A 16,484-nucleotide genomic window follows, 5' to 3' on the forward strand; every position below is an offset into this window, starting at 1 on the left:
TGTCCAGGTAAATTTCTTTCAGTGTGGGGCGAGTGGTGCTCCTCCCCGTCTACACAATGCTCATACTCTATGTCTCTATGTCTCCTCGTGTGCCTCCATCCCTAGTTCCTGGGGACCGTGTGTGATTGCTTTGTGAACTTATCGTCTTCTCTCTTTTCTGTGTCCTGTTAGTTGGTCTTCTCTGTTTTCTCCTCATGCACGGGTCTGCTTTCTCTCATCTTTCTTCTCTCCCCCTCTCCCTTTTTCTCTCTTTCCATTCCCTTACCTCTCTTCTCTACTATGGTGGTTCATATTTTTGTCCAGGGGTGTGCTCCATGATGGTGCTCCAGTAATTTGTCTCGAGTATGCCGGGTTTTCCCGTTTCGAGGTTACCTACTTAATGTTTCATATACTGTATTCTATCGTACTGTTGTTCAGGTGCCTTTGGATTACCATACCGTGTACTACCTCGTTGTTACTTTATTGGGCCTGTGGGCTGATTGCACCTTACTTTTCAATAAAACGTATAAAAAAAATAAAGAGAAGTCTCTCCGCAGGATAGGAGATACGTTTTAGATCATGTGTGGGGAGGGGGGGGTCCGAGTACTGAGACCACCCGCAATCTCCTGTACAGGTCCCCAGCTGGGACGCGTCACAACCCCAACCTGGGATGGGGCCGCCACCTCCTGCGGACGGGGGATACGTTTTTCACTATATCTCCAGGAAAGAAGCACTCCAAAAGGGGTCAAATGTGGTCTAGACATGAAAGGGTTAAGCCCTGCGTCAGCCGCCACACTTTGAAATACCAATGCACCAAGAGACAAAAATAAAAGCCAAACTGAAAATGGTTTTATTTTAGTTTAAAAAGAAAAAAAAAAAATATTTAAAACTTCTAAAAACCTCTTGCTACATTTTAATTTCACAGAAATCATTGTAACTGCTGAGTGCGGCCGGACGTCTGCAGAGGATGACAACAGCAAGTTAAGGAAGAAAAATGGACCTTTCTAGAATACCATCTGTCAGGCTGGCGCCAAAACCAAGGTGCTGTATTATATCTTATTAAGACAAGGAGTCCTGCACAGAGCATTGCTATCTCAAGTAACTGCTGGGCAGATTTCCATGATACAATATACAAATATACCTTTAGATCTCTCAATAAATAATGTTAAGTGCTGCATTCGGATTGACCAAAGATATTGTATCCTCAGCCAATTCATTATTTCCTAGGGCTTAAAATGACATTTTGGCAGTGTTTTCCCAATCAGGGGGCCTCCAAGCTGTTGCAAAACTACAACCCCCAGCATGCCCGGACAGCCAAAGGCTGTCCGGGCATGCTGGGAGTTGTAGTTTTGCAACAGCTGGAGGCACCCTGGTTGGGAAAACACTGCATCGCGGTTTACTGTATGCACTGACCATTGCGAAAGGACAACAATCTAAGAAGAACAAACACAGCAAAGCAATACATACAAGTACTGACAGAAACTGCATTTTTAAGTTTCTTGCATAAAACAATACGCAGTGACCCCTTGTGGTCAACGGCCTCTAGGGAATAATTTACCGTACTCAATAAGCAAGTAAAGATGTCATTGAGCGCCACCCAGAGGTCAATCAGTATAGTGCATTAAACATTTCCTACCAGTGTCATTTGCTTCAAGTGCACTTCTGTGTTTGCTGAACAAACAGGATTTCTGTTCTTACTTGTGTTTAATGCAAGAAAAACACTGTTTGTACAATGACTTCAATACATCTGCTATACGAGTGCGCGTAAACGCTTACAGTGACACCTTTTGGCAGCAGAACCCTGAGAGCTATTTTCCTATGAATCAGCTGTTCTGTACAGTAGAGTACCATGAGACTACAAGTGGCTCAGCTTATGCACTCTATTTATCCGCCTGCTGTAAAAAAAGTGGATGCATAATGTCGGTCATCTTCTGCAGAGTATCGCAGCCACCTCAGAACATGACCAGAGTAGCCTGCAGCGGGTGAAATGTGCAGACTCTGCAGGTTACTCTGGCAGTACCTTGTTTATTAGACAGGACAGCCGGCCTCTCCGTGCAAGCGGGCTATGCGCAGAAAGTCAACTTGGTGCAACCTCAGTCCTTGGCAGCATTTTCCTGGCTCTGGGTATTCCACATGCCTCTCTTGGAGTGATAGTAGTGGAAGAAGTTCCTCAGACGTAGCCGCTCCACCTCCAGACCGTTCTGCAGCACCCTGAAAAAGATTTCCAGAGAGGTAGTAAATAATGATAACCAAAAAAATGGTGCAGTAGACAAATCATATAAAGGCAAATATATCTTTATTGAGACAAAAAAAAAAAAAAAAAAAAAAAAACACTAGAACACAGGTATGAAGGACCCATAGGACATGGATATAAATGATAGCAGTATGTGTATAGGGATAGCACTGCCAAAAGACAGCATGAAGCACATACAAAAGCAAAACTATGTTAGCAAACTCCTGCATTGACATGAAAAATTATCCATATAGGTTGCCAGACCATAACTACCCAACCCCAACGATCGTTTCACTACAGACCAGCTTCCTCAGGGGGCGTGGACACGCCCCCTGAGGAAGCTCGTCTGTAGTGAAACGATCCTGAGGTAAGACAACAATAACATTTCATAGCTGAACATTCTGGCTTCATGAAACTTATCACAACAGAATGAAAAAGGAAATTATTGTTCTTCGTATCGGAAAAAATTTCGGAATCAACAGGAAAAACCCCAATTATTTGTTGCTCCAGGACTTCACTAGCAATTGTCTTTGTCAAGCTGGTTTAATCTTTCTCAGAGCGATGACAGATAGGCTTAGCCATAGACCAATTGTTTTTATTTACACTATACATTTTAATTCGGATTATGATCCAGATTGTTTGTTGGCCATATCATTGGATTCACACGCCTTTTCTTAAAGGGGTACTCTGGTGAAAAACTTTTTTTTTTTTAAATCAACTGGTGCCAGAAAGTTAAACAGATTTGTAAATTACTTCTATTAAAAAATCTTAATCCTTCCTGTACTTATTAGCTGCTGAATACTACAGCGGAAATTATTTTCTTTTTGATACACAGAGCTCTCTGCTGACATCATGAGCACAGTGCTCTCTTCTGACATCTCTGTCCATTTTAGGAAGTGTCCAGAGCAGCATATGTTTGCTATGGGGATTTTCTCCTAGTACTGGACAGTTCCTAAAATGGACAGAGATGTCAGCAGAGAGCACTGTGCTCATGATGTCAGCAGAGAGCTCTGTGTTTCAAACGGAAAAGAATTTCCACTGTAGTATTCAGCAGCTAATAAGTACAGGAAGGATTGCGATTTTTTTTATAGAAGTAATTTACAAATCTGTTTAACTTTCTGGCACCAGTTGAGAAAAAAAAAAAGTTTTTCACCAGTGTACCCGTTTAAGTAAAGCTTTAAAAAGGAGTATTCCAGGATTTTTCTTCAGTCTTTGAGCCCATGACTGTGTAATATGCTTCAATATGTGGCGTCACGTTGCCCCACTTTCATGCACAGAACCCACCACAGAAGTTCTGCCAGAGACAATATGTTGTAAGTCACAGTCTCCAGGGGGCGTGGCTATGCTGCAGTGGGTGGGTGGATAGCAGGGGATAATGGATTTACTGAAGTAATGCTATTCACCCACTGTAGTATAGCCACACCCCCTGAAGACTATGTGACTTGGGACATAGTGTCTATTGCCACATTGAATGCTGAAAAAAGGTCAGAGACAACAGTAAAATAAAAAGACTTGCACTACAACACTTGGTGTGGGTACTGAGCATGAAATAGGTACAAAGCATTGCACAAAGTTATTAGAAGAATATTACACATTATTATAACTTGACATCATGGGCTCAAAGGCTGAAGAAAAAAAATCCTGGAATACCCCTTTAACTCTATAAGGACGCAGGGCGTATGGGTACGCACTTGCGTCCTGGTAGTTAAGGACGCAGGGCGTACCTGTATGCCCTGGTCCCATTACCGCTGTTTGAAGCGTGCCCACAATCTGAGCACGCTTCATACGTGATCGGTCCTGACTGCTATCAGCAGCCAGGACCCAGGGTTGATGCCAAACACTGCTGATCGGGCTGATGCCCGGCATTAACCCTTTAGACGATGCAATAAAAGTTGATTGCCGCATCTGACATGTTAAAAAACGATGCCTGCAGCTCATCGGAGCTGATCGGACCATCACAGTGAACTTGCGATGTCCCGAGAGGACGGCAGGAGGGCCCTTACCTGCACCCTCGCTGTCCGAACGGTGCTCTGATATCCCCAGCCAGGCTCTGCAGGCTAGAGCGGCAGAGCACTGATAACACTGATCAATGCTGTTCTATGGGGCAATATTGATCAGTGTGTGCAATCTAAAGATTGCATGATTATAGCCCCCTATGGGGGAAAAATGTTAGTAAATGTGAATACGCCCCTACCCTAATAAAAGTTTGAATCACCCCCCATTCCAATTTTTAAAATAAAATAATTTAATCAAAAAAAAAACATATGTAGTACCACTGCGTGCGTAAATGTCCAAATTATTAAATATAAGGTTACCGTATTTATCGCCGTATAACACGCACTGTTTAGGCTAAAAATTTTTGCCTAAAGCCTACCTGCGTGTTATACGGAGATAAGCCGCTGCAGTTCAATGATTTAAAGTGGGCGCTTTAAATCAATGAACTGCAGCGGCTTTGCAGGTGCAGAGACCTGCCGTCGCTGCCGGCTTCTCTGCCCCTGCCTGTCCTGGGGTCTAGAGCCCTGCTACCGGCCCTTCTCTCCCCCTGGCTATCGGTGCCGCTGTCCGTTCTCTCCCCCTGACTATCGGTGACAGCGCCCCATTGCCGGTGCCGATAGCCAGGGGGAGAGAAGCCGTGCCGGCAATGGTGCAGCGACGCCGACAGACAGGGGGAGAGAAGGGGCAGCGGCACCCATTGCCGGCGCCGCTGCCCCGTTGCCTCCCCCATTCCCGGTTGTATAATTACCTGTTGCCGGGGTCGGGTCCGCGCTGCTTCAGGCCTCCGGTGTGCGTCCCCTGCGTCGTTGCTATGCGCTGCGAGACGCAATGACGTCACTCGTCATTGCGCCGCGCCGTGCAGTGCATAGCAACGACGCAGCGGACGCACACCGGAGGCCTGAAGCTGCGCGGACCCATCCCCCGATAATCAGGGGGAGAGAACGGGCAGCGGCGCAGATAGCCAGCGGGAGAGAAGCGGCGGCAGCAGGGCTTTAGACCCCAGGAAAGGCAGGGGGAGAGAAGCGGGCAGCGACGGCCTCTCTCCCCCTGCCTTTCCTGGGGGCTTCTGCGGGGTCAGAAACAGTGTATTGGGGTATACGCATGCACACACATGCACCCTCATTTTACCAAGAATATTTGGGTAAAAAACTTTTTTTACCCAAATCTCCTTGGTAAAATGAGGGTGCGTGTTATAGGCCGGTGCGTGGTATACCCCGATAAATATGGTAATTTAACTGCACAGTTGATGGCGTACACATAAAGAGAAATACCAAAGTCAAAAATTTTACTTTTTTGATCACTGCATATACCATAAAAAATGTATAAAAAGCGATCAAAAAGTCCCATCAAGTACAGTTAAAAACTACAGTTCACGGTGCAAAAAATTTGCTCATATAGCCCTGTATGCATAAAAATGCCATGTTTTTTTACTTACACCGCACAAATAAGTTTTTGTTTTCTGTTTTGCTGCAGATTGTTATAAAATTAGTGGTGTCATTACAAAGTACTTGGTGACGCAAAAAACAAGCCCTTATATATGAGTCTGTAGGTGCAAAACTGATATAGTTATGATTTTTAGAAAGGAAAGAGGAAACAACGAAAGTGCAAAAACGAAAATTACCGTATTTATCGGCGTATAACACGCACTTTTTAGGCTAAAATTTTTAGCCTAAAGTGTATGTGCGTGTTATACGCCGATACACCCCAGGAAAGGCAGGGGGAGAGAGGCTGTCGCTGCCCGCTTCTCTCCCCCTGCCTTTCCTGGGGTCTAGAGCACTGCTGCCGGCCCTTCTCTCCCCCTAGCTATCGGCGCCGCTGCACGTTCTGTCCCCCTGACTATCGGTGCCGGCGCCCCATTGCCGGTGCCTATAGCCAGGGGGAGAGAAAGGGCAGCGGCACCCATTGCCGGCGCCGCTGCCCCGTTGCCTCCTCCCATCCCGGGTGGCATAATTACCTGGGTCGGGTCCGCGCTGCTGCAGGCCTCCGGCGTGCGTCCCCGGCGTCGTTGCTATGCGCTGCACGGCGCGGCGCATGACGTCAGTGCGCCAAGCCGTGCATAGCAACGACGCAGGGGACGCGCGCCGGAGGCCTGCAGCAGCGCGGACCCGACCCAGGTAATTATGCCACCGGGGATGGGGGGAGGGAACGGGGCAGCGGCGCCGGCAATGGGTGCCGCTGCCCTTTCTCTCCCCCTGGCTATAGGCACCGGCAATGGGGCGCCGACACCGATAGTCAGGGGGACAGAACGTGCAGCGGCGCCGTCAGTGCGCCAAGCCGTGCATAGCAACGACGCAGGGGACGCGCGCCGGAGGCCTGCAGCAGCGCGGACCCGACCCAGGTAATTATGCCACCGGGGATGGGGGGAGGGAACGCGGCAGCGGCGCTGGCAATGGGTGCTGCTGCCCCTTCTCTTCCCCTGGCTGTCGGCGCCGCTTCTCTACCCCTGGCTATCGGCGCCGGCATCGACAGTCAAGGGGGACAGAACGGGCAGCAGCGCCGATAGCCAGGGGGAGAGAAGGGCTGGCAGCAGGGCTCTAGACCCCAGGAAAGGCAGGGGGAGAGAAGCGGGCAGCGACGGCCTCTCTCCCCCTGGCTTTCCTGGGGGTGTATCGGGGTATACACGCACACACACGCACCCTCATTTTACCATGGATATTTGGGTAAAAAACTTTTTTTAATCAAATATCCTTGGTAAAATGAGGGTGCGTGTTATAGGCCGGTGCGTGCTATACCCCGATAAATACGGTAATCTGGTTCTTAAGGCCAAAATGGGTCCTTAAGTGGTTAATACTATTTGCTTTGTGATCATCCTGAACAATAACTCATCAATGGAACGAGAGAAACATCCAGAATCTCTATGATATTTTATGCTACTGAAGAAAATGTCCGAGACATTGAAACGCGTCTAGCCTATTATATATACTATATACGCTATTGCACAACAACCCCCAGACTGCCAAAATTACCTTATGACACTCGTCATTCACAACTGCTGGATACCCCCGCTTTGGAGACCACTGCAGCACGCGCGCACATAGTGCCGTGTTCACACACGTGGAACGCCTTCTCCGACCCAGCTCCGATTCACCTCCACAGCCCCGGCTTACCTGCGTGAGTCCCGGTCAATACCGCTACAGGCCGAACATTTGCCGTGCCAGTCCGGGACCCACAGACTGCCGGAGAACCGCTCACCCTCCACACAGACGAGCAGAACACAAGACGCAGCCGTCCCCAGCACAGGACCCAGCCGCGACAGCCGCACCAGCCCGGGCAGAAGTATATCCTGCGGAGGGTGAGTGGTACTGTGCACCGACCATCATTAAAAGCGCTACAGTAACACAGCACTGTTTAAGACATTCTGCTACTGTATCTAAAACTGTACCACCAATGAACTGAATACAAAGTATACAAAAAGTATACAAATACATAAACTGTATCACCTACAGATATAGTACAATATAAAGACTGGTGAACCACAATACTAGGGGATCAAGGGCAATGGACAAACTGATACTTCTTGACAAATTGTGACACAAACTGTGATACTTTTGAGCATTTTATTACCTTATTGCTTTTATAGCTAATATTTTATTTATTTCTTATCATATCCCATTCATACTAAGTTATACTGCCGTTCACCCCACGAAAGGGCCCTGCTGAAGGTGACAACATATATTACATTAATTAATTGTTTACATACATTTCATCTCTTATCTCCTATCTATTCTTCATCTGTAGTACTTTAGAGGACTGGTTAATATAAATATTATATTTATATCACATACACTCTTCAATATTAGGTATACGTTTGCACTATTTTCCCGATCTGATACCTCTGCTACGTTCTAGTCTTCCTGCTCCTTCTATATCTGTTCCTTCTTTTCTCCTCTCCTCCCCCCCCCTCCTTCTTGTACATTTCAGATTTTAGTATTTGTTATAGGTGCTATATAAAATTTATGATTATTATACTCTTTATTTGTATGATTTTCACACTATAATAAACCATTTTCTGCATCTTTTTGATCAATATAGTGTTAGGAGGCGCGTGCTTCCATGTTTTAATTGAAACCACATGTTGTGGGAGTGTCTCAGCATTTGACCTGCACTATAACTATATATATATATATATATATATATATATATATATATATATATATATATATATATATATATTTTATATTTTTGTGTGGTATGACTATGATTAAGGACCTTGCGTCCTAAACGAGTCATTCATGATTTTATATCGTTCCCTCACCTGTATGTTTATGAATATTCAATAAAGTGATACTGGACTGTTACTTGAAGAGCCGGACCTTCTTTTGGAGTGGACTTATCTGGTGTGCTATGGCTGTCCAGGCTCCAAGGTGGGGTTCCCGACAAGTTGCAGGTGCGGTGAGCTGAACATTTGCCTTTCCTTTAATCTGTACCAGCCGTCACGCTCCTTTCCATAGATTGAATGGGGGGGGAGATGCGCGTGGTGCGACGTCACATCTGGACACCACCTCTTCTGGTCCGGAGATCGCGAGGTCCCCGGCAATCTAACATCTTCCAAGATAAGCGGAGTACCCCTTTAAGGCCAAAATGGGCTTGGTTCTTAAGGAGTTAAAACATTACCAGTTTCATCCAATATTCATCCTCACTCCATCATTCTTTTCTTTAACCCCCTGTGACCTGGTTTTAATTTTCTTTGATGTAAGTGTTTATTTTCATTAGGCATTTCTATATGTAACTTCTATTTAAAGAGGGGGGGGGGGGGGGGGGGATCAGATAGGACGTTAAGTCAGCTGGTGATGTATACAGATTGCTAAATTACTTCTATTTACAACTCTTAAGCCTTCCAGTACTTATCAGCTGCTGTATGCAACAGAGGAAGTCATGTATTTTCCCCAGTCTGACCACAATGCTCTCACTGCCATCTCTTTCTGTGTCAGGTCTTTGTCCAGAGCAGGACTCAATCCAGGGCACAGAGCAGATAAAAAAAAGGGGGAAATTCGTTTTTAATTGACGTTATTTATGTCTGTATAAACTTTTTCGCTGGAGTCCTACTTTAATTCTGCCGATTTCTTACAGCTCTGTCAAACACCGACATTTGCCACTTATCCATTTTTTTTTTATCTTCTCTATGCTGATGCTTTGATATCTTCCTTGGTCTCCCCGTATGTTTCCCATTTTAACCTTACAGTTTTGTCTATACTTACACTGCATTTTACAGGGAACAACCAACATCTTTTGTCATACTTTTCATCTTGACAGAATTTTATAATACTTTCCCACTGTTGTAAAGGACAATTCTCTTGTTAGGGCAATTTTTTTTTTTCTAATAGTGAAGTCCACAGAGTCAGTCGCTCAGCAATTTTCCTTTTAACTGCAGAACAATTAGTATTTTTAGTTTTGTGCTGGTATCTACTGATAATGACTTGTTCATAAATAAAATCTTACATTTTTTCCCCTAAGTGACTACTAAGTAACTTTTGACTGACAGCCCACGCATGTGTAGGGCCTGAGGGCTTGTGAACAATACAAGGTTTTCCTGGGTGCTTTTCTATTACTCATATTACGCAATGCCACAATATTTCTAACAACCCTTTATGCTAAATATTTTTTATCTTTATACTCCATGGTCCAGACACAACTGACCATAAGAAAAAAGGAGATATCTACTTTGGGTAACTGGATGCAAGTGTTCAATTTCCCAACAGTGCCTCCACAGGTGAAATGAAGCATTACAAAATGCCCTCTGTGGTAAATGGGCTTTGTAATCTCATTCTGACTAATAGGGGATTCTGAGTAAATAAATTGGGGGCCTCTGAAGTCCTTCATCTAATAGGGTATGCAGACATAGGATTTTTCTACTGGGAAACACATTTAAAAATAAAGCAGTGTTCACACCACTCATCCCAAAAATGTTTTTTAGTTGTAATAAAAAGTTATCCTCAAAAATCAAAGTTAGTAAAGAAACTGGAAAGATTTTCTCTGCCAAAGTAGAATCGTAAATTTTATTGGAAGAACTTCTAAAGTGCCAAAATAGTCCCAAGACTCCTCTGACTTCCAATCTGTAAACTACATGGGCATTCAGTATTAATGTACTAATACGAGTAATTTAAAGACATCATATTAGTGTTATTGCTAATACTTTTCTGCCAATAAATTTTCTCAAAGATCTAATCCAACAAAATAAAAAGCAATAATGCAACTAGAAAATGATAGATCTGGATCATACTGCATCTTTTATTTAAAGGTCTATCCTCTAGTATTCGAACTATAGTCCTTGTGGAGAAGGGAGACACCTGGCAATAAAGCTAAACCTGGAAGCCTTGCAGCAGAAACTTCTCTCTAAGGCTGGGTTCACACTACGTTTTGTCCCATACGGGAGCGCATACGGCAGGAGGGAACTAAAACCTCGCGCTCCCGTATGTGACCGTATGCGCTCCCGTATGTCATTCATTTCAATGAGCCGACCGGAGTGAAACGTTCGGTCCGGTCGGCTCATTTTTGCGCCGTATGCGCTTTTACAACCGGACCTAAAACCGTGGTTGACCACAGTTTTAGGTCCGGTTGTAAAAGCGCATACGGCGCAAAAATGAGCCGACCGGACCGAACGTTTCACTCCGGTCGGCTCATTGAAATGAATGACATACGGGAGCGCATACGGTCACATACGGGAGCGTGAGGTTTTAGCTCCCTCCTGCCGTATGCGCTCCCGTATGGGACAAAACGTAGTGTGAACCCACCCTAAGACAGCGTTTCCCCTCCAGCTGTCAACAACTACAACTACCAGCTTGCCAAGAAAGCTTTTGACTGTTGTAGTTTAGCAACAGCTGGAGGCAACATGGTTAGGAAACACTGCCCTAAGAAAAGTACCTAACAGTGGCTGTTACAAATGTTAAAACTATGATTTCTATAATCCACCCCTCCTTTAGAGTAAAGCAATTTAAAGGGGTACTCTGCTCCTAGACATCTTATCCCCTTATCCTTTGGAGCTGCTGGGACTCAAGTGATCTCCGGACCAGCACCCTGGCTTACTGTATATTTATGTTCAGAACGCCAGCTGTGCTAGGCTGCGGGTGGCTGCGGGTGTTACACCCCTCCATTAATGTCTATGGGAAGAGGTGACTGCTGGGGTCGTACGTCATCCGGCAAGGAGCGGAGTTTACTCTGTGCAGCGGATTACTAGGGTGCCGGGCCGAGATTGTGGGGGTCCCAGTGTCAGGACCAGTCATCACACTGCTTGAACTTGGGACAGAGTAAAGGACCCAACATTTAAAAGAATGGCTATCAATTTTACAAACTTCCGACGTGTCATCAGATTTGACATGTGGGGGCCCTGGGTTCTGAGACCCCTACCAAGCGCTAAGGCGGCTTTCTAGGAATCTTTACACCACACGCTCTGCTTTCCAAGGTGAGATGAGCAGAAACAAAGAGGCACATTGTTCAGCTGAGGCCATCATCCCGTGGAAGCCTCAGCACCCAGACCCCCACGGAATAAAACCACGTTAGAACTCTGTAAAAATGATAAGTACCCTTTTAACCGCTAAAAGCATTTATCACCTAAGCACAGAAGAGATGAGAAATAAGTGAAGGTCTGACCCCAACACACCGCTATCTTTCGGGATTCTCTATTCTTGTAATCTCCTTCAGTCCCATAGCAGTGAATAGAGGGGCGGTCACACTCGGGAACCTCTATTCCTTACGATGGACAGACCGTTGATCCTATGCAATGGTGACGGGTAAGAAAACCTGAGCTTTGATGCCAGTCTGTCATCATACAAGTGCATTTCCAGGAGTCTGATCAAAAACTGTTCAGTGTGTTTGTTCTATGGTAGACAAAGAAATCTCGGCACAATACAAGGATTAGGGGGATTAACTAGATGACTAGATTAAAGAGATATTATCCCTATGTGATGGGATATGGCTTCAGCTATCCAGAATCAGGAGAGAGGTCTGAAGCTTAACCAGTTTTGCCGAAAAGAGAGAATAAATGTAATGTAATGTTCTGCCGGCACTAGCACCACTCAGAAAAGCGCCGTCTCCATAGACAGCAATGCATTTCTGAGAGGATTCTGCAGAAACAATGTTTATGGTTTTTACGGATTACAAAAATCAGGATTTTCACTAGAAATTCTGCCGTTTGAACATAGCCTAAGGGGTGCAATCAAGTTTTTATTCTTGTCTTTATTAGTATATATAGGATATTAAGTGACCAAAAGATTCTATAGTACTGTTCAGGCTCCGATCGTCTAACACCAGTATATAAACAGTCTTCTTATATAAACAGCCATGGCGATCAGTTGATTACCCGATAAGTCCCATACTGTCACTGTCTTCTACACTGCCCACTGCAGGATAAATTTGGTATTGCATTATCACTATTCAAAGAATTGTGAAACTATATAATCTCTTTTTATGTCAAATGCTCAAGATCATTCCTAGGCAGGGTATCTCCCACTATGATGTCCTATATTTCCTAGTAAGGCATATGAAGGGGCAGGGTCATAATAGGACAGACTAGATAGGCCAAATGGTTCTTATCTGCTGGCACATTCTATGTTTATGTTGGAGCCGGGAGCTAGTGATGTCATAGCCCCGCCCCCTCGTTATGTCATGCCCCCTCCCATATACTTGCATTGAGGGTGCAGGGCAATGAAGTCACGAGCTCCCAGCGCCATCTCAAGCGTTCAGAACAGAGTACCCCTTTAAGTGGGCACTGTCATGAACTTTTTTTTTTATATGTTGTAGTACTGATGTACTACAACATATTTCTAATATACTTTAATAATTATATTTTTTTTTTTTAAATTAAAACACTTTATTTTTATTTTGAAATCCGGCCATTAGGGGTCTCCCTCCTCGTGGCGGGTTGCAGGCTGGCGTGAGGTCACACTTTAATTCGGACCGATGCCGGGCAATCTGTCCTAATTCATTCAGCCTGCGCTCACTCCCTGCCTGTCAATCAGACAGATGGGAGCGAGCGCTGAGAGCGCATTGGCTTCCTGGCCTTACACTCCGGCCGGCCGCGCCTCCCAACATATACGTCGCTGCTGCTGTCCTGCAATAAGGTTTGAGAGCGGGGTTCCGGGGGGGACAGAGAGCGGGGTTCGGGGGGGGGACAGAGAGCGGGGTTCGGGGGGGGGGGGGGGGGGACAGAGAGCGGGGTTCGGGGGGGGGGGGGAGGACAGAGAGCGGGGTTCGGGGGGGGGCAGAGAGCGGGGTTCGGGGGGGGACAGAGCGGGGTTCGGGGGGGGGGGGGACAGAGAGCGGGGTTCGGGGGGGGACAGAGAGCGGGGTTCGGGGGGGGGGGGACAGAGAGCGGGGTTCGGGGGGGGGGACAGAGAGCGGGGTTTGGGGTAGCGCCATGGCCATAAAGTTTTCCTTTACAAAACAGGCTGCCTCCAGTTGTTTCACCACTACAACTGCCAGTATGCCAATAGATGTCAGGACCAGCTGAGAGTTGTAGTGGTGAAACAGCTGGAGACACCCTGTATAGGTGAACTAAGGGCGGAAGTGTCGGCCCCAGCAGGCATCAGTGACGTCGCGCCTGCTGGGGAAGTCTGCCTGGTCAGTGAGCACACTACCAGGCAGACAAAAAGGCATTTCTACCATAGTAAAAAAAAAATTAAAGGCAGGGAGGGGGTTAGGGATAGATGGGCAATAGGCAGGGACAGAAAAAAAAAATAAAATAAAAAAAAAAAGGATGGTGGGAGCTACTCTAAGGATTCTGAAATAAAAAACACATAAATTAGCAAATCCTGCTTTTCAGCATTTCTATGGAAACATAACTAAATGTAAAAAAATACCCAAGCCAAAGAAGAGGTTGACATCAAAAGAAATAACAGAAGTGTAAAGACACATTGTGCTTTCCAGGAATTACTAGCTACAAGGAAGCCTATGCAGCCAAAGTAAGCATTTACAGGCGCCCAAAATAATAAATGTACAAGCACTTCACATAAACTGGGTCTGTATTGTTCAGTACCTCTCAGCATCCAAGCAGAAAAATACAATGCTCCAAGGAGGTTGTTTTTGCCAAATGTTGTCAAGGATATTGGAATACGGCTTCAGTACTCCCTTGTACAGCTGTTCTACGAGCTTCAAGTGTTTCCAAGATGCTATAGATCGTGACAATTTCTTGTCTACTGCTGGAGCAGACTCCTATATCACTGATATCCATTAAACACCATATCACTGTAGAATGTCAGACCTAAATACACTCCTTAAAGGGGTACTCTGGTGGAAAACATATACACAATATGGCGCAATGGAGGGGGAAGATACAGAATGCCCCGTAGCAGCTATATTACAAGCCAAAAGACAAATGGTTCCCTACTATACCATTCAATAAAGAGAAGTGCTATATACAAATAGTGTAATTGGCAAAAAGCGCTATAGGGGACTTATAATGCAATAATATGTAGAGAAACACTGAAGATAATTAGAGATGAGCGAACTTACAGTAAATTCGATTTGTCACGAACTTCTCGGCTCGGCAGTTGATGACTTTTCCTGCATAAATTAGTTCAGCTTTCAGGTGCTCTGGTGGGCTGGAAAAGGTGGATACAGTCCTAGGAGACTCTTTCATAGGAATGTACCCACCTTTTCCAGCCCACCGGAGCACCTGAAGGCTGAACTAATTTACGCAGGAGTTTAATTTACTGTAAGTTCGCTCATCTCTAAAGATAATGATGATGACGTTTCTATACTAAGCCAATGTAGTTAAGTGTTACTAATGTGCCGACAACTGACAGTGATTCCTTGCAGTGATGTATATAGATCACAGTCATATACTGTGTATAACCAATGTACTGACAGTGATTCCTTGCAGTGATGTATATAGATCACAGTCATATACTGTGTATTCCTTGCAGTGATGTATATAGATCACAGTCATATACTGTGTATAACCAATGTACTGACAGTGATTCCTTGCAGTGATGTATATAGATCACAGTCATATACTGTGTATAACCAATGTACTGACAGTGATTCCTTGCAGTGATGTATATAGATCACAGTAATATACTCTGTATAACCAATGTACTGACAGATGATAATGACAATTGCACTGGTGGTTATTGAGAAACTAAGTAGCAGCCACGTGCATGGATAGAAACTTTGTTACAGAAGGTATCGATTACCTGTGGGAAAGTGTCTCTTGTTCAGTGTCTCGGAGAGAGATGTCCGTGATTCAGATGAAGTGCTTGGAAGTCCGTGCGAGCGGCAGGGAGAAAACGCTACGGCCGGTGGCGTCTCAACCTGCATGCTGCTGTATAGGAAGTAGCTGAGCGTGACGTCACAACGGTAAGTGAGTGGGGCCAAACATCCAATGGTGTTCCGGAAAATAGACGTTCTCCTTCCTCAGGGACCCCTGACTGTGATCTATATACATCACTGCAAGGAATCACTGTCAGTACATTGGTTATACACAGTATATGACTGTGATCTATATACATCACTGCAAGGAATCACTGTCAGTACATTGGTTATACACAGTATATGACTGTGATCTATATACATCACTGCAAGGAATCACTGTCAGTACATTGGTTATACACAGTATATGACTGTGATCTATATACATCACTGCAAGGAATCACTGTCAGTACATTGGTTATACACAGTATATGACTGTGATCTATATACATCACTGCAAGGAATCACTGTCAGTACATTGGTTATACACAGTATATGACTGTGATCTATATACATCACTGCAAGGAATCACTGTCAGTTGTCGGCACATTAGTAACACTTTCTAGATTTAGTATAGAAACGTCATCATCATCTTCAGTGTTTCTCTACATATTATTGCATTATAAGTCCCCTATAGCGCTTTTTGCCAATTACACCATTTAGATTTGTAAATTACTTCTATTAAAAAAAAAAATCTTTATCCTTCCAGTACTTATTAGCAGCTGTATATTACAGAGAAAGTTGTTTTGTTTTTGTATTTCTTTTTTTAAATTTCTGTCCACAGTGCTCTCTGCTGACACCTCTGTCTGTATCAGGAACTGTCCAGAGCAGCTTATGTTTGCAATGTGGATTTGCTCCTGCTCTGGACAGTTCCTGATACAGATAGAGGTGTCAGCAGAGAGCCCCGCGAACAGAAAAAAAAAAAAAAAAAAAAAGAAATCCAAAAAGAAAAGAACTTTCTCTGTAGTATACAGCAGCTAAAAAGTACTAGAAGGATAAAGATTTTTTAATAGAGGGCCCACCGGAGTACCCCTTTAACAATGAAATTGCAAAACGACAACGGAAAAGTAATGGAATTATGGAAATTACAGGA

The 16,484-nt window shown here is 44.8% G+C and overlaps 1 protein-coding gene across 2 annotated transcripts in view; it reads right to left on the reverse strand.

Moving 5' to 3' along the window:
- Positions 1-784: 784 nt before the first annotated feature.
- B4GALNT4 (beta-1,4-N-acetyl-galactosaminyltransferase 4) overlaps positions 785-16,484 on the reverse strand; it is an 87,549-nt gene continuing 71,849 nt past the window's right edge. For both annotated transcript variants that reach the window (XM_056526887.1, XM_056526888.1), the window contains exon 21: positions 785-2,190. In XM_056526887.1, the coding sequence (XP_056382862.1) occupies positions 2,073-2,190 (118 nt within the window). In that variant the 3' untranslated portion in view covers positions 785-2,072. The remainder of the gene's footprint in view (positions 2,191-16,484) is intronic.

The sequence above is a fragment of the Hyla sarda genome, chromosome 6 (genome assembly GCF_029499605.1).
Source record: "Hyla sarda isolate aHylSar1 chromosome 6, aHylSar1.hap1, whole genome shotgun sequence".
NCBI classification, from domain to species: Eukaryota; Metazoa; Chordata; class Amphibia; order Anura; family Hylidae; genus Hyla; species Hyla sarda.